This window comes from Perca flavescens, chromosome 17 (assembly GCF_004354835.1).
Source record: "Perca flavescens isolate YP-PL-M2 chromosome 17, PFLA_1.0, whole genome shotgun sequence".
NCBI classification, from domain to species: domain Eukaryota; kingdom Metazoa; phylum Chordata; class Actinopteri; order Perciformes; family Percidae; genus Perca; species Perca flavescens.
In genome coordinates this window covers 1,114,325-1,133,188 of record NC_041347.1, presented here as the reverse complement: position 1 = coordinate 1,133,188, position 18,864 = coordinate 1,114,325, and the positions used below count along the sequence as shown (strand labels likewise).

The 18,864-nt window shown below is 41.2% G+C and overlaps 1 protein-coding gene across 2 annotated transcripts in view; it reads right to left on the bottom strand.

The window, feature by feature from the left end:
* Window positions 1-18,864, bottom strand: part of inpp5a (inositol polyphosphate-5-phosphatase A) — a 169,223-nt gene that overhangs the window by 109,731 nt on the left and 40,628 nt on the right. For both annotated transcript variants that reach the window (XM_028603944.1, XM_028603943.1), the window contains exon 2: window positions 7,504-7,545. In XM_028603944.1, coding sequence (XP_028459745.1) covers window positions 7,504-7,545 — 42 coding nt within the window. The remainder of the gene's footprint in view (window positions 1-7,503; window positions 7,546-18,864) is intronic.

The following is an 18,864-nucleotide window of genomic DNA, read 5'->3' as shown; positions in this document are numbered from 1 at the left end:
AAACAAAACATTCAGACTGGAATCACCTGCTAAAGGACATGTTTTGGCACGCCAGTGACAGAAATAATTACAAGAATGAGTGAGGCAAAGTTAAAAAGGCAGGAAAATCATGCTGCTGAAGCAGATGTTTGTTCATGTGTATTTCCTACTCCTGTCTCAAATTAAGTGAAATTAGCTCGGCATAAAAAGGCCCTTTTAATAGATTTAGATTAGTTGGTGTTAGAGCAAAAATACAAACTACTAGAACTGGAAAATAGGAATGTCCCAACCCAGTTTTAAAGATCACTACCAGTCAATTGAGGCTTATTTTAATTAGTTGGTTTGAGTTAGATTAAGCCTAAATCTGAGTTTTCTGTTGCACAACTGGACAGATAGTCTAGCTAGCTGTCTGGATTTACCCTGCAGAGATCTGAGGAGCAGTCCTCAAAAATCCACCGGAGTTTAAAATTTTAACACAAAGAAAGAGGGAGGAAACGGACGTCGAGGATATAGACTAGGTCCTCCCGAATGTTGGGTCTGGAATGTTGTAAAATTGTAAGACAGGATCTTACGTTGCTAATAGTTGTTAACCAACACTATGTTGTATCAATATTTGCAGACTACACATGGGCATGACGTTCTCTCATCCGTAGCACACCACTGAAGTTGGCAGTGTGTCTCCAGCTACGCCCACCCTCAAACATAGAGGGGTATAGAGGTGGACATAGCCACCAAGTGGCTCCAAGCTAAGACACTGTTTCTCCAGATATGTCCAAAGGGGGTTTTAAACTCTTGAAAAATTATGCACAATGCCTGTAGTATTATTTAGAGCAGGGCAATATATCGATATTATATCGATATCATGATATGAGACTAGATATCATCTTAGATTTTGGATATCCTAATATCGTAATATAGCAGAGTGTTGTCTTTTCCTGGTTTTAAAGGCTGCATTACAGTAAAGTTATTAGGGCTGCTCCCTCTTAGTCGATTAGTCGACTAATCGGTCGTTTTGGTCTTAGCCAACTTAGATTTCTTTAGTCGATTGGTCATGTTTTATGCTTTTTTCATGCTGAATTACTTATTTTCAAGAAACGTACAAGCACATCTCTGGTAAACACAAGAATTAAAGTGGAGCTTTTGCATGACTTGTTCTATTATTTGCCTTTACCCACTTAGTCATTATATCCACATTACTGATGATTATTATTTATCTAAAATCTCATTGTGTAAATATTTTGTGAAAGCACCAGTAGTCAACACTACAATATCGTTATCAAGGTATTTGGTCAAAAATATCGTAATATTTGATTTTCTACATATCGCCCAGCCCTAGTATTATTATTACAAAAAATTGTTAAGAATTCAAACCTCAACTTTAGATTAGGCCTTCTGTAGGTACACCATGTAACTGCACCAGTTAGTGAAATCTAACTATTGGTTTGGGACTCAGTAGGAGCAGGATAGACAGTATTACAAGACTGGGAGCAGAATCGTGTAGGAAAACACCTTTTGGGACATTCCTATGTGCAATGCAGAATTCGGTTGCCTGTAAATCCTACTGTATTCAAACTATCAGCTACATTTACTTTCTGTTGAGTGAAAGAAAGTTGAAGTCATGAGGCAAGTTGTCATGTTTCAGCTCGTAACATGACCGCTGTTGATTTGAGTGGACATAAAGAGGACTTACTGGAAGTTATTAGTCTAGCAATTACCAGGAAACTGCACTAATTATCTTGCATCACATCAGTATGATATGTATTCAGTTTATATGAGAACATCCACGATGAGGCAATCCATTACAGAGAGAGTATTTGACTGCAGATTCACTGCAGTAAAATACAGATCTCAAATGCCACAGACTTGTACTAAAAGGTCTTTGTACTAACAAATATAATTCTTAAGGCTAGAAGTATAATTTTTGATGTTCTTGCGACTTGAATGTGAATGTGACAAAGTATTCTTGCATACGCTTGAGGCTAAACAGAATGACGTCAGTCAGGTTTGCGTGTGCGTTAGGGTGAGTCTGGAATTTCTTTCTGTCACAACAAATGGATCTGTGCTTCCTGGTAGTTTTTTGGTTTGAGGTGTTGTTTATCTACTTGGTTCACATACTGGTCTGAATTAACCACTTTTTCCAGCTAGTTCCCGATCACTGTCACTCTGTCCACACAGAAAAAGCGGAAGAATCATCTTGTGAGAGAAAAAGTGAATATATATTTATTTTTGTATGCGTAATATGTGCACAAATGCAGGCATTAAGAGCCAACGGAAAGGAAAAAAAAGCTTGCACAGGCAGCTACTTCTCATGTAAAATGAATTATACCTGAGGAAAAGTACCAAGTTTGCCTGCGTTTGTACACCCATTGAGCATACAAAAAAAAAATAGTTTTTCACTTCTCTGCATTGAAGAACTCCAGCATTTATATTAGGAAGTTTTTCGGTGTTTTAAGCCCCCAACATTTTACTAGGATTAGACAATGGTTATGGTTATGGTTAGGGTTAGGTGCCTTGAAGTCAATAGTTGCAGCTCTGCCTGGAAGGAGACGGAGGCTTAAAACACCACAGAGATATTAGGAAAACGTGAAACGAAGGGTGTGTTTGACTTATGCCCACAGAAACCCATTTCCTCAAAAGAACTACTACATTATGAATAAAGTGCCGATAAACACGATAATGCAACATCCTGGAATAGAAAACCCTGGCTGTCAAAGTGAAGCACTGTGTTTTCTAAATAATTTCATGAACATATAATGTATCCATAACTCACTGGCACTGTATAATATATAGTATAGTAACAATGCCCTCAGAAGGGTTATTGGACTTTTTATTTTCTTTCTTACTTTTACTTTTCACTGAATACTTTTCCTTCAGTAGTCCTAACTACACAGTAGGGCTGCACAATACAAGGAAAATATGCAATATGTGATAACATTGTTAAATATTGTGATATATATGAACAATATTACTTGCGATAAATAAACAGATATTAAAGTGAACTCAGTTCTGCCTTTCTGCTGCTTTCAGTATTCTGCTAAAATACAACAAATTGAATGTTGACTTTAAAAACAAATGAAAGGAAATAATTTCCAATATTCTTTTATTGAACAACTTGAACGATGAATTCAATAAAAAAAAGGCACCACTAAAAAAAGAATGACCGTTACAAGTGGCGTTTTCTACTGATGTTTCACACAGAAAAATCTTGGCCTTTCGCGATGTGTTTATTGATATCGCGATGACGATTTAAAAAACAAGGAAAGCTTTGAGTGAAAGCTTCTCAGCCAATCAGCGGCTTCTACCCCACGTGTGGACTCTTAAGACCGCCCAGGCTGCATCGTCACCAGCAAGTGATCCAATGAAATGAATGACGTTGACGCGCAAGCTTTTCAAGCAAGCTCAATGAGACAGACACAATCGGTAGATATTAGCTAATATGAAACGCAAAGCAAAAGAAAGCAGCTTGTTTTCCAGTTTTCTGGAGGCCCACCTACAATCTAAATCCTGGCACCGCTAGTGTCCATGACTAAGAGAAGACTGCCCCAATGTCCAAAAACGCTGACTAAGACTAAATTAACATGCATTATTGTTGACGGAAAAAGACGAGACTAAAAATAGTTTTGCATAAAATAAAAACTAAGAGAAAATCTCTCTTCATTTTCGTCTTCAATCGTCTCTACTTTTTCATCGTGAGATAGAATATTCAGCTGTTACGCCTTCAAAATATTCCGAATTGGTTTGTGCTGTTGCTGCCAGCCTCTGTCTTTTCTCAGAAAACACTTATCTCCAAACTCTATCCAACTCTGAGCTCACATCGCTGTCTTTCTGTTTCCTTGCCTCTCCTATTTCTGCTGATGGTGTGTAATGACCAAGCGCGTCTGACTGCTTGCTGTCACTGTTGCTGCTGTTGTGCTCAGTTGGCCAGCTGATGACCGATCTGCTGATGGTCTTTTATTCGGGATCGATATGTTGTTTCTCAACAATCGGCGCGACAGAGAGAGTTTGATTGGGCCATTGACGGTTGACGTGCTCTCTCAATTATTCTTTGAGTGATACTGTATAGTGAGTGGTGCATGTGTGACAGAGGTGAGCTACACATTCTCGCTTTCTTTACATATGAACGCATTGTGCCTCAGTTTCACGCTGCCTTTGCATTTCAGGGCCGTCAGAAATAATCTCAGAAGGGTCTCACTAGAACAGGGTGAATGGTCACGGTGGGGCAACCATTAACGCACTGAATGTAATTCTAAATCTGAATGCAACATACTGTGTATAAAAAAATATGGCTCTATAATAAAAATAAAGTTGTCCTCCAAAGAGGGGGTGGTGGAAGGAAAAAAAAAAAAAAGAAATAATCTCAGAAATAATTTGTTATTTAAAAAAAAAAAAAAAAAAAAGACTAAAACGTTTTGACTAAAACTTGACTAAGATATATTGAGTTTTCTTTCGACTAAAACTAAACTAACAAAAAAAGATATGTAAATGACAAGGACATTTGGCACAAGACTAAATTAAAAATAGGTGACAAAATGAACACTAGTGTGACTAAACCCCTTTCTGTCACTTATCACTACATCTTGGTGTAGTTGACTAGGCTGTGTGCATCTGGATGTGACCCAGATAGGACCCTCCTCCTGTTGGGCCTGTCTTGCTGTATAGCCATGCATTGGCGATACATCATCAGGCTACAGACATTCCTGGCTCTAATGCCTCTTGGTTGGCACTGGCACGCTACTACCACTGAAACACAAATCAATACTGGGCTATTTAACATGACAGCAGTGTGTTGAGTATTGCAAAAGAATGGCTCCATTCCGGCCCTCCTCGCTGATTCATTTGGAGGTGCAGCTTATTTCATTCGGTGTGTCTTCTTCTCTTTTCTACATCACTGTTTCTCCTTGGGTGTCTTTCATTAGCTATCTTCTTCTTTCAGGGTTTCTATTCGACTTTCCTTTTGTGTCATTCTGTCTGTTCATTTAGCAAGTGCTGCCACATTTGACTAGTGAAGTGACATTGGTGGACTGACATTTGAGTTCTTCTCACTTCCTGTGTAAGGAAATATACTATTTAATAATACTGCTGCTTTTAAGCAGATTTATTTAAAAACGTACTTTAAAAGGATACATTTGCTTACTGACATTTTGGGGGCCAGCGTTGTCAACAGGAGGTGCCAAAATTCTTTCATATGAAGGGCCAAAATGTATCTGAATGGAAGCCCACGGTCCAAAAATAAATGTTAATGTTAAAGAAATTCCGTAATTCTTTGCAGATAAAACTTGCGTATTTAATTGAATAGGGAAGTTTACAAGCAATGTGCTTTACATTTTCGCAAAACTCAATTTAACTCAACTTAATTACTTTTTAGCTGCACAAAATGTACGTTTGGTTAGGATTTTACAGCACTTTCAAAAGAGGAAAAAAAAGCATGAGCATGTCAAATGCCATGGTGGCCAAAACCAAGGGAGCACAGTTCAGACTTGGCCCACGGGCCCCAAGTTGGGCAGCCTTGGGCTAGAGAATATTATAGTCCCGTAGCCTAAAATCCCTACATACGCACACATATCTTTAGCTTTAGTTAGTAATTAAAGTCGTCTGTCTCTTTACAAGATTCTACATGTGGGAGGACCCATCCTGCTGTTATGCTTATATTACACTCAGAAAGTGGATTCTAGCAAGCTAAGTTAAACGTGTTTCATACTTCTTGTGGGAGGACAGGACCCAGAGGTGTATATCAGCCAATTCAAAGAGAAGTTTTCAAATAGTAGTGTAGTCTACGGCGTAGACTACACTACTATTTGAAAACTAGACTCTACGGTACAACCACAGAAAAAGACTACAGAAGAGCCGAGGTCAATTCTTGTAGACGCTTTGACCACAACCAGTATAAATAATCAGATGTTTGCTGGGACTGCGCGCAGCGTCGACACCACACCGACCACAAGCAGCACCATACAGGCATTAGGCTAACTAGCTTCCACTTGAAGCTAGCCTATATAGTTTAGCTTGCTAACATTAGCACTGATTCCCACTTGATGCTCCTTTTTGTTCACGCTATTTCAATACTGCTAAATAAGCTCCCCTTCATTTGACGTAAAAGAAATGTAGAGTAATGATATTGCACAGTATACAAATATTGCACAGTAATGAAATTGCACAGTATTATCAATATCATCAAAAGTATTATTAAATATTGCACAGTAGGTGGGTAGAAGAAAGTCCGGGGGTTGGGGCGTAAGGCTGTGAAGTCCGTATCGTACCAACAGTATCAGAACCAAAAGTTACATTCACAGGCTTGTCATTCATGACTGTGATTACATCACCCCCCACCGCTGTTTTGCCTTTATGTCAACGGCTCCAATCTGCATAAATAAGCCCTCTGATAGTGGCACTTTAATAAAAACATCTTGCAGAATGTATTCGTATACTGAAATTAACTTTTAACAACCACACCAGAGCTGTGTAGAAAAATGTTTTGTTATTATAGCATAATTATGTCTTTGCTCCATCTCTCTTCTGTCTGTCTGTCACTTTCAGACAGCAGTTAAAAGTTCTAGCAGCCTCACTTCCCTTACCCCAGTGGAAAGAGTTGCGGTTAGTCAAGGGTTCCTATGTAGATGAAAAAGGTAAGATATGAAGCATGACTGAGCTCGAGCTTTTGCTCTCGAAAAAAAAAAATTGCATTTAGAGGGGTGAAAATGAGGTGAATAAGATCACAGCGGCTGAACACAAGATTAGTCTGCTAGTTTTTTTTTTTTTTTAAGACTCCCAAATATAATCAGTTCAAAAAAAGCATTCATTTTGTTAAAAATGACATTGAAGTACTTGATCAAAAAGCAAGCGCATCACAGGTTACAACTAGATTTAGATTTTCTCTTTGCGAAGAAAAGGTAGGTTGTAGCCGTAGGAAGCACATGCCTTCACTTGACTTAATCTACAGAGGTTCAACTGAAAAAGATCATGTGGACTAGACTCAAGTTGTCGTCGTCACAGTCCTGTGAAAACAGCTATAGTTAGCACTTGCCGGGCCTGGGCCAATAGTACATGCACCGCACTACTAATGTAGCAAATCAGGAAAGGAGGATGTGGAAATACGTAGGTTACAATTCAGATTACACATTTTGCAATGGCAAAAAGCTGTAGTGTAACATTGTACATAAAAAAAAGGGCGCTTTAAGTCTGGATTGAATATAAGGACCAGTGGTTCTTATCTTCTCAATGTGTGTGTGGGTGTGTGTGTTGAGAAAACAATGTTTTAAAATAATATTTTGATGCCCTATTAATTACAATCTGTCATATTCAATTCAAACAATAATTGTTCAATGTATTAATGGCATCTCGTTAGCGATAACAACCATTTTTAGAGTAATAAACACACATGCTGATACATATCTGCAGAACTGGCCATGCGGAGCATCATGAGATCAGCAAGCGACGTGCCAGGAAATCAGTGGAAAGAGCCCAAAGCACTTATATGTTACTTGTTGGACTACATATTTGAGGCTGGGCACTGACTGGATCACTTACCTGGTAAAACTCCCTCAGCCATGTTTTCTGTAGATTGTCAGGCTGGAAAGAGAAGAAAGGCGAGATTTTAGTGACATAATTAAAAGGATTTGCTGGCAACATCATCAGATCAAAGTGTGTGTTTTAAAGGTCCCATGGCATGAAAATTTCACTTTATGAGGTTTTTTAACATTAATATGCGTCCCCCCAGCCTGCCTATGGTCCCCCAGTGGCTAGAAATGGTGATAGGTATAAACCGAGCCCTGGGTGTCCTGCTCTGCCTTTGAGAAAATGAAAGCTCAGATGGGCCAATCAGGAATCTTCTCCTTTTGAGGTCATAAGGAGCAAGGTTACCTCCCCTTTCTCTGCTTTGCCCGCCCAGAGAATTTGGCCCACCCATTAGAGAGAGAGAGAGAGACATCATGCCTTTCAAACGAGCAAAGTGGCAGTTGGTCAAGGCCACACCCCCACCCTCCACATTGCCCCCCCGCCTCCTCCTCAATAGCTACAGACACAGAAATGACACATGACATACAGATGGGCTGCACAGGATCCACCTAATTTGCCAATCAGTTAAAAACATACCAAACTGACATCTAGATACCGTCTTGATAAACCCAACACTGATGCTCTAATCGGACACATTTTCTCAGACAAAACATGTACGATTTCTCTTGATTAACAAACACATTGGTGTATATATACATACAGTATATCTAATACATCTGTTGTTTATGCATCTATGGAAGGAGATGCCTTCCTCCAATTACAGTGTCTTTCTCTCAGGGTCATGAATCATGTTCTGCAGGGCATCTCTCTCTCTCTCTCTCTCTCTCTCTCTCTCTCTCTCTCTCTCTCTCTCTCTCTCTCTCTCTCTCTCTCTCTCTCTCTCTCTCTCTCTCTCTCTCTCTCTCTCTCCTTTAAAAGGCCATTCCCAGACCTGGACTCCATTTGGTTTGTGCAGTGGAAACAGAGGCAGCCCTGGTAGTCTACCATTTAAGGACAGATCTCCTATGTCGATAACTAGGTCTGATGAACAACTGCGTGCGTGCGCGTGTGTGTGTGTGCATGTGTTGAAGAGTTTGTCCTAACAGAAGTACCTAGTCTATAATAAGAATACACCAGGGATCTGCAGGCTCTAGGGGTATCTGTAACAAAGCCCTAATTTATTACAGAAGTAGGTACAATATCCTTGGATGGCATCAGGGCACAAAGCACACCAAATACCTCATCAAAACATTTCATTTATTTGACAAAACAATCTAATTTATTAAATATCACTTACTTACACTCTGAAATTTGATCTCAAGGCGTGTGCCTTGAGATCAAGTCAAACCTGTTAGTCTGCAAGTTTATAATGTGTGTACATTATAAACTTGCAGATTAACAGGTTTTACTTTAAATAAGTCACCGAATCAAAATAGAGTATGACAACTCCGCCCAAGTGTGAGAGTTTTTAGGATCACAATCACCTCTTCAGATAAAAATGATATGAAGCCTTACTGTAAATACATCTACCTAGGTGACCGAAATGAATTGCATACCAGTGTCTTTGCTTTACATGGAAAACTCTTTGTTGATGATGAACCGTTAACAGACATGACGCGGAAGCAGTCCCAGGACAGTGGCTGCATGTGTCCACGACAATGCACGCAACATCGTGGCTACACACAGGGAACGAGCATCCTGGAATTATGATCGGTTAAAGAGAGTCGGCTAAATCAACTAAATTACATCCCTAATAAGGATGACATCACCGACCCAAAATCTAAGGCTCTTCTCATCTAAAGCTGGGACAAACCTGAAAACTAGTACACTAAATACTGTTTCCACCAACTTCCGCAGCCTATTTTAGTCGCTGACAGTCACTAAGGAGTATGAACCTTAAAGTGCTCATATTATGCTTTTTGGCTTTTCCCTTTCCTTTATTGTGTTATATATCGTTTTTGTGCATGTTATAGGCTTCCAAAGTGAAAAAGCCCAAAGTCCACCCCAAAGGGACTTACCATCTCCAACAGAAAACACTGTTCACCAACTGCTCCAAACAGCTCTATTGTAGTCCAGCCTTTACTTCAGAGACAAACGTGCGTCACTTTGTAACACATGTTATAATGCTCGCCTAGCTGCTAGCATGGCACGCCCTCATATTCTGCTTCTGACTGGCTAGTAGTCCTTACCTAGCTACTGCGCATGTGCGACTCCCAACAAAGATGGAACAGAAGTGAGATGCCTCACTCTGTAGCTAAAACAGAGAGCTCAACACACAGGGTGAAAAGAGGAGCTGCAGCAATGTGCAGTACGACAAAAATATGGTGTTTTTTGAAAATTAAACCACGTAAACCTATTCTGATATAACCTCTAAATACAATTATGAACCTGAAAATGAGCATAATATGAACACTTTAAGACAGTAACAACATGAGACTACACACTGAACCACTGGTCAGTAGCAACTGGAGTTCCAGCGTTAGACAACCCCCCAGCGAGATCGCACTTGAGTATTCTAGTACAAACACAAACATGGACAGTAACTGGAAGCTTGCACTGTTTATGCAATGCAATTTGTGCTGAAAATGCCACAAAAAAAAAGGCAGAGTTTGGGTGAGATCCTGGATGGAGAGGCATGGGCAACGTGGACTGTGTAGCCTACAGAGGAAACCGGAGGTGTTTTAACTTTGTAAAGAGAAGAACTTCGGGTTAAGATGTTTATTTACCGGGCTGTGTCCCTCGGGCGACACACAAGTTATTTTCATCGGTCGCTGGTTTAAAACGAGAATATTCACGAGAATGACAAAAGACGTAAGATTAGAATTTTAACACATCATTCACTACATGTATATCATTTTATCTGCCAACTGTCAACACCAACTGACCCAGGCTGGAACAGACCAGATCAAACTGGGTCCGATCAGTTGTCCCGCCCATTTCATACTCATAACGGGCTTATTGACAAGTATTTCTGTGATGTGTAGAATACAGGAGTTAAAATAAAAACATCTGTACTCTACACAGATTAATTAAGAATATTATGCCTGATATACATTGACATTTCCAGGGGCACCTAAATGTCTGAAGACTTACCGTGTGTGTGTGTGTGTGTGTGTGTGTGTGTGTGTGTGTATGTGTGCGCCATTGTCCCAGATGCAGCCAGATCAGACAGAGCATAGGTCTATATAAGGACATAAGCACTGGACCTTGTCATTAGTCACATGGATGGAGGAAGAGGAAAAAGAGAGTGAGACCGAGACAGAGGAACAGAAAGGTTCAAACCAGAGCAACCACCTGCCCATCCTGGTACTATAGGGTCACATTTGACAGTTTACATTGACAGGTCAGACTGATAGCTGCAAGTTGCTGTTTTTACAGTTTGGTGTGTGTGCCGTTCGGAGTTGCACGCAGTGCGCGTTTGAGTCAATGGCTTTTTGGCAAATGGTGCACTAAAACCGCATTGAAAGTATGTTTCTGTGTCTGTCTCTAGTATAGATCTTCATCGTCTGACGTGTGGGATCCCAGTGACAGTGCTATGCAGTAAAATAATAGCCCTTGACGAATCATGCAGATATTTTTAGCTCTTTCCATTGGTTATCTCTCTCCCAGGACCACGGTTAGCTGGGCTCTCAGTTTCAAAGGTTTCCTATGTATCACGCTCACATCACACAGACGTTCGCGGGGTGCGAGGGCGAACAAATTTAATCTCTCGAAAATCTCCCTTCAAGTGTGCAGCGGACACCAATTTAACGGTAGGGATGACCATGAAAACGAGGCAATAACACCGTGCTGTTGACAGATTTACAAACAAGCCTTTAAGTATATAGTGTCCTAGATCAACTCCTTGCCCGTGTTGAAATTCCTCCAGAGCTTTCTAGAGTGCTCCGATTTAGACCCATCTCGGATGCGATGGTTCTGGGGAACAGATTTTGACCCTGCCATGGTGGCTCAGAGCAGGACTGGTAGGGCCCTCGGAGGCCTGGGCCCCGAAGAGAAAGTCTAATAGCGGAAGGGAGGGGAACGTGACCCGAGTCTATATCCGTAGCCGCTGCACTTTGCCACCCACCCTCAGCTCATCAGAAGTTAATTTGCAGTTAATTAGAAAGTGGGGCTATACTGGCAGAAAGGTAAAAATAATCCCAAAGCCTCCCCAGCCTCTCCTCTTCCTCCGCTGGCACTTTCACTCGCTTAGTTCTCTCCACCTCCTCCCTCTTCTTTGCCCATGCTTCTGTTTTCGATGGCCTACTTTTGAGACAGCGTGGGGAACTCGGAGACTCCGCTTGGGATTTTTGTGGAAAAGAGTAAGCGTCAAATTTCTTTATCATTGCTTTTTGATTTACCCAACGCTGTAGGCAACAGTGGAGAGAAATGTGACTTTCAATATGACAACATCTCTACATTTTTAGTTTGATCAGACAATGAAACAACTTTCCACTTACAGCGCTCTTTTTTAACTAGGACAACATCAAAACACAGTCTTTGGGTGCTGAGTGTAGGTATCTTGTGACAAGATATTTGCTGATTGCAAATGGCCAAACTTTGAATTTAACAAATACCATGCAAAGCACTGTAAGTGGGATAGCTTGCCAAAATGTGGCGTGACACTGAGTAGAGTTGAAATGCAACAGTGTGAATGACCATGGACTGATATTTTAAAAATATCAAAGTTTTACTATAGGCAATATTTTTTTAAGTAGACACACCTACATACACCTATTTTTGGGGTCTGTTCATACAAATATGTTTTCACCTACCCCCCAGGGTGTGATTTGCTGGGGAAGGGGTGTTGCATGGGATTTCCTTTACTTTTACTGGCGTGAACAACAAGTTTCAGCAAAAAGTATCTGTATGACTAACACAAAAAAATTCTGTCTGATTTGAGTGAACTGACTCTAACCTAAACCACAAAGTGAGGCTGCAACAGAAAACAACATGCTATTTTCTCTAATTAGGACTCTGTAAATTGCCCCCATTTGCTCAAATTAAATTCCAGTGTAAAGTGTGGTGGCCTCCTCTCAGTCAACAGGTGATGTGATACAATTTGCATGCAAACGTTTTGAGAAGTTACCTCAGATTATTCTTGCAAGTTAACCGTTATACCAGTGGAAGTGTCATCCCCGTGTAGTCAGTACTCTAAATGCTGACAATTTCATGCAAAGTGTACAGCAGTGACTAATCTCTTACTTTAAATATGTCATAATATACCATTTTCCCACCCAAATTAATATGCATATTTTTTTTTTTTTTTTTTTTTTAAATGGGAAAACCTGCATAAAGTAGGTGTATGCCTTTCGGTTTTCTTTTTCTAGTGTGTCACGTTGTACGTCAGGAACGCGCCAGAAAACCGGGTAAGTAAACAGTGGAAAGCAGGGAGGCCAGTGACACATCACTGTGGTTACTTATTTTTTTATATCTGTTACTTATTCCGTCTCCCTGTCAAACAAGGTGCCGACTAATTTGGAACTTTGTATGAATGCAGGGTAGACAGACTAAATTTGTGGCTGACGTGCGTCATAGCACCGTGTTGGCAAAAGGGGCCCAAAATTAGCATGTCGACCCGGGTGTCAGGTTTTCACCACTCGGAGATGGAGCCGAGTCATTTGTCCCGGGAGTGAATGCTAATTGTAACCTTTGCCACTAAAAAGACTAAATCCAGATGTTAGTGGGGTTTTTTTGTCCACTGGGAAAGGGGTTATGATGGACTAAAACAGTAACGTCACAACCTTAAGGCTGCCACAGAGCCTCAGAGGTTGTGACCTGAAGTGCACCAACGGGTCTTCCTCTAATGGGCCTTCAGGGAGGCATTCTTTGGCTAATAGAGTGGCAGCATTCCTCATCCCGTCTTGCTATCACAGCAAGCCGTTTAAACTGAGGCTGGTAGGGAAATTACATCCAGGCCCGTCCCCTTAAAGACCCCTGTGGCGATCTGCTGGGAACACATGGACACCACATGGGCGTTTTCCTTCTCCACCATCTCCTTATACTCCAAGAATTCCTCACGCCGTTTCCTCTTCGCCTTAATTTCAACTGAAATATTTTCATAAGGTAGTGCTGTTCTTGGGTACCGATTCGAATTTGTAGTATTGCAGTTTGAATTTGTAGTATTGCATTTTTCTATTCCTTCTTTAACAAAAATAAGTCTTCTAGAGACAATATTTAATGAGACATTTCTGAAAACTAATTGTTTTCTAAGTCAGTCAGTCAGTCTGACATTTATTTCAATTATAAAGAAGTACATAAAATGGATTTTCTGCTTTCACTCTTTTCTTTGCTGGAAACGGATATGATGTAGTTGGCGGCACTACCGTATAAACAGAAAAATTCTGGGGAAGAGAATCAAATTTTAAAAATCATTGCAAAAAACAAAATCGAAACAAAATAAAAATGTTTAAATCAAGTTTTTTCCCCCACCCCTAGCTGTTCTCTAGAAGTTTGTCCGTCCTCCCGTCCCAGCTGGCTGTTATTGTGCTTCATCCTTCTTAACAATTACGCTTTTCATCCAATCCCCAGTGCCCAGCTCTCACTTTCTCCAAGCAGACCGGCATGGGGTAAGAGAAATATGGTTTTAAAAAAAAAAATCTTTGCTCTGCAGCATGCAACCTCCATAATTGAAAAGAAGAGAGTGGAGATGAGGAGTCTTAAAAAAGCAACGGTTGCTTGGTTACACCTGGCACTAATACCAGACGCGTACATGTCTACCACAGTGAAAAAAGCCACATTTGAGGTACGACTTATAAACCAAGGTACAGCACAGCACGGCTCTAATGTGGTTGTCTTTTTCACATCTCTGCCTCTGACATACAAACAAGCGAACTTCGATCTAAAACAAATCAAAAACAGGACTGAAAATAAAGCAACCTTTTGTCCATGTGTTAAGAGTTCCTTAACGTGTAGCCTACAGTAGCATGCATCAATAGCACAAGGTTGACGCTTTCATCTAGAGTGGCGGACACTGTTTGAATGATGTGGGCTGATGAAGAGCATTTCTGATTTCTAATTACAAAACACAGCAATGAGGAGGAAAACATTCAAGCATGTGTGTGTACAGTCTAATGAATAGTGTATATCGGTTTGGATTAAAGAGGCCGCCCATAATCTGTTCATATAAATACACTCATCATAGGCACAGAAGTAACCAAACACACATTTGCAGTGCCATCACCCTCTGTCCATTCAACTTGTCTTCTTGTTTGTTTTGAAGCAGTCAGTCTCACCTCCCAAATTATCTAAAAGCGGAAACTTCCGGGCCAGAAAAATGAAGCCAATGCGGAAGTGCCTTAAATCTGTATTCAATCCAGGCGACTCCGCTGGCTCGGAATAGAAGTCCGATTGTACGCAAGTCTATGGGGAAATTCCAATACCCTACTTTCCACTTGATTTATGGCTTCAGTACACATTTTGATCATGTTTATGGTCTCAAAAGCTACTTTCAAATCTTCTACTGCCTATAGCAGCAAAAACTCACGGAGACCAGTGAAGTCAATCAGAAGCACTTTTCCAGTGATGGCTGAGCGTGCTGCACAGCTGCTGATGTGACGTGAGCAACTTGATTGAAAGACGTGATTGAAATTTGTAAGTCTTCCGGTAGCTGTGCCAAAAGAAATCTCAATCATTCCCAATCTTGCAGAGCCTGTATAATTTCCCCATCCCCCGTGAATATAGGTAAACCTCGCTACCCCTACTTCATTATTTAACAACATATGCTTTTCTTAAAATATCCTAGTTGTTTGTGGATAAATGTTACTTCATATGAATTCACTTGCCGCGCACCGAAGTATTTCCAATCCATCAAAACATTGCTGAAATATGTTGTTCCGATGCTTTCACGGACTCTCTATGGGCTTCTCCCTTGACTATACAGTAATTCCTCTACTATGTGACAGTAATTTGCGTGGTTATGACACAATCGTGAGCCTATTTTTACAAAAACGGCTGCTACGTGGCCATAACGGGAGGTACAAGGTAATTATAGCCTTTTATACATTGTTGTGTTTCTTTAGAAATATGGACAAATAAAGTCTTTAAACGCTTCAGATGTAAAGTAATTCGCTGTCAAAGTGACGCCAAAATGAATGGGAGTCAATGGGACGCTAACGGAAGGTAATGGCTTGTTAGCCTCAGAATCTCCCCATAGGAGGTACGCTTTCCGGATGCTCGCTTACCCCCTTTGTTGAAACCATACACTACACTGGCTTAGCTGCTAACCTCCCCAGCTCCACCCCCTTGTCCAAATATGGTCACTTCTGGCTCCAAAAACCCAAAGTGCCGACAGCCAAATGCCAAACTCCTGGCCTCAAAACATTAGCCCACTATTGCCGATGGGTGACGTCACGGATGCAACACCCATAATTGTTTTACAGTCTCTGCTTGTGACTTTCTCAGAATGGCTTTTCAGAGAACTGAATTAAAAAAAACACCCTTTCAAGCACATGCTCACCGAGTCATGTTTAATTTGAGTAGACAAACTATGATAGCTAGGAATGACTAGAAGAGACGGATCCCTTTTCCGAATCATGACCACTGTATTTGCCATGCAAAGTGAGAGAATAAATCAGTGATGGCCTTTTCATAGTAGGAAGGCTTGGAATGCTTCTCCAAACAACCACAGCTTACAAAAACAAAGAGAACCTCTTCAATGCTTTGATATTGTTCCAAGCTCAACTGAACATAGTCATCATCTCTTAATAACAGGATTTTATTTCCTTGTATCCAACACAAAAAAAGCACATCAATAACAATGACAACAACTGCTAGATCCCAAACACTAATCTAGGTAAAGATGGTAAAGACAGCAGTGGAAGTGGGCATGCAACAGAGGACCACCTTATGCATTGTGTCCGTGTGTGGGTGTGTGTTGTAGCCAGGACACACCAACCAGACGGCCGACCGTCTCCCCGTGTTGGTCCAAAAAGTGCCACAGAATGCACCAAAGAGACGAGACGTAATACATCTCCATAGCATCAGGCAGCGCTACTCTGTATTGTTGCCCAAAAAAATTAAAACCGGCAGCTGATTGGACGAACGTGTCACATGGGTTTGTTTCCCCGGATATTCAAAGCCAGACTGTTATGGCGGCTGTTCGGAATACGATCTCATATTGTACTAAAATAGTTCACTGAAACATGTTTCTGAAAACCTTTTAAGCAAGAAATAGGCCAATGCAGTTGCTGAATCTGTCGTCATTTCAGCTCACCAAAGCTCAGTTTAAAAGATTTTCGTCAGACATGACGCCAAGTGTTGTCTTTTTCTGGTTTTAAAGGCTGCATTACAGTTGTGATGTACTTTTTCTGAACTTACCAGAATGTTCTAGCGGTTCTGTTATTTGCCTCTACCCACTTAGACATTACATCCACATTATTGATGATTATTTATCTAAAATCTCAGTGGTTTGTAACGGCACCGAAAGTCAACCCCGCAATAATCGCGGCAATATCAACATCTATGTTTTTGGTCAGAAATATCGTGATGTTTGATTTAACGTGATATCTCCCAGCTCTGGTGTGCGTGTTGACAGACTGTTAGAAAGGAGGTTATTGGCTTTAAGGGGAGCAGGCAGTGGACTAAAAATACCCTGCCTAGATGGAGGTCATTGACTGAGGGAGGGGATCTGAGAGAGGAAGACCAGCAGAAGAATCAGCAGGAGTGGGGGGGTCGATTGGCTGGCCCCGTGTCCTTCCAACAGGTTGTCACCAATGTCACTTTTTCTAACTACTCTCCTTTACAGTTATTCGGCGAAGGCTTGATGACACGAACATGTGTCCCCTCAGTGTTTTATGTAACTCCACATCAAAGAAGCTCATTATGGGATTAATTAGAGCAGGCCCACTCGGAGAAAACACTGAATTAGACTTAGGATGGCTCCTGGGAGAGGTCTTCATCCTTCTAGAGGATAACGTATGGAGCTGTGGAGGAGGGTGAAGGTGTGCTTCAAACAAAGTGCCTGTCGGATCATGTAACAGCGCCTGAAACCCTCCTCCGTGGCCCATTTCTCGCCCCTTCTCTAGCACCAGTCAAACATCAAATGAAAGAAAAAAAAAAGAGTGGGGAAAAAAACACAATAGAAATGTATGTAATGTAATGTATGTAACAATTTAAACAGGATTACGGTCTCTTCATCGGTCCACGCAGATCAGATGTTTTCCTCTCCCGCTACTTAAGTTTAACAGAGGAAAGCCAAGAAGAGCAACTTTGCTTTTTAGCATTAGCAGCTGTTTGTCAGCATTTAGCAGCAAATGAAATCTGACAGTGACTGCTACCTCAGTGTGGTTACAAGTTTTATCTCATGTCATTTTTTTTATCTAGTAAGTACACTGTTTCCTCTATGTTGATATTACCGTGACGCACAACAGGGTTTCCGCTACACACCGCGCACCGCCGCTCCTTCAGCCGTTTATGAAAAGCCATGAAGTCGTAATTACACGACTCTGCAGAGCCGTCTGCTCTACTGAACTCAAGCGAACCTAGTCCGCTCTCTCTCCCCTTTAGGGTGAGCAACTGGAACAGTGACAGGACGTCATCACTCGCGAAGTCATGGCAACCACATACAACAGGGCGAGTACTACTTGTCACTCAATCTTAGGTGTCGGTACACGATCCGTTCTGCCTGCACGATCCGTTCTGCACATGTGCAAAATGTTCGCGCATGCGCTGTTGTAAGAGGATTTACGACACTGCACGATCTGTTCCACACTTTCGGTCAACTGCCAAGCTAATATTAGTTTAGCTGAAAGCTAATTTGGCTAACCGCTAGCTGAGACAGCATGTAATAACTTTAAAAAACCCTCAAAATAAAACTTGAAATATTACTGTAAAGTCTTAATTTAGCTGTAGCCTGCTTTTCCCATTAAGTTTGACTTAACGTTATTTTAGACTGATCTAGCTGTCAGCTAGCGGTTAGCCAAATTAGCTGTTAGCTAAACTAACGTTAGCTTCCCGGTGGAGGCTAGCCGTAGGCTAGCGTGGAACAGATCGTGCTGGTCGTCTCCTTGGTAAAACAGTATTATCTTGCGCATGCGCAGAACGGATCGTGCAGGCAGAACGGATCGTGTACCGACAGTAGGCAAAGTGACAAACAGCGACGAAAGCCGCGACATGAAATCTGCACTCACGCGGGTCCCGTGGAATATGACAGCTACAGTTTATTGGAAAATAGCATTGTGGACACTGAATTTGATGAATGTACCGTTTATCAGACCCCAGATGAGACAAGAAGCTAACGTTAGCGAGCGCTGCGGTGACGGTATTTGACGACACGCTGTATTAACGTTACTGTTTTAAAACCGTTTTCCAGGTTAGTGGGGGTGCATACCGCTCAAAACCAACATGAAAGACTACTAATGTTCACTCCATTTTTGTTCAGGCCATTTTGTTTTGATGTTAAACTGTGTGTAAAAT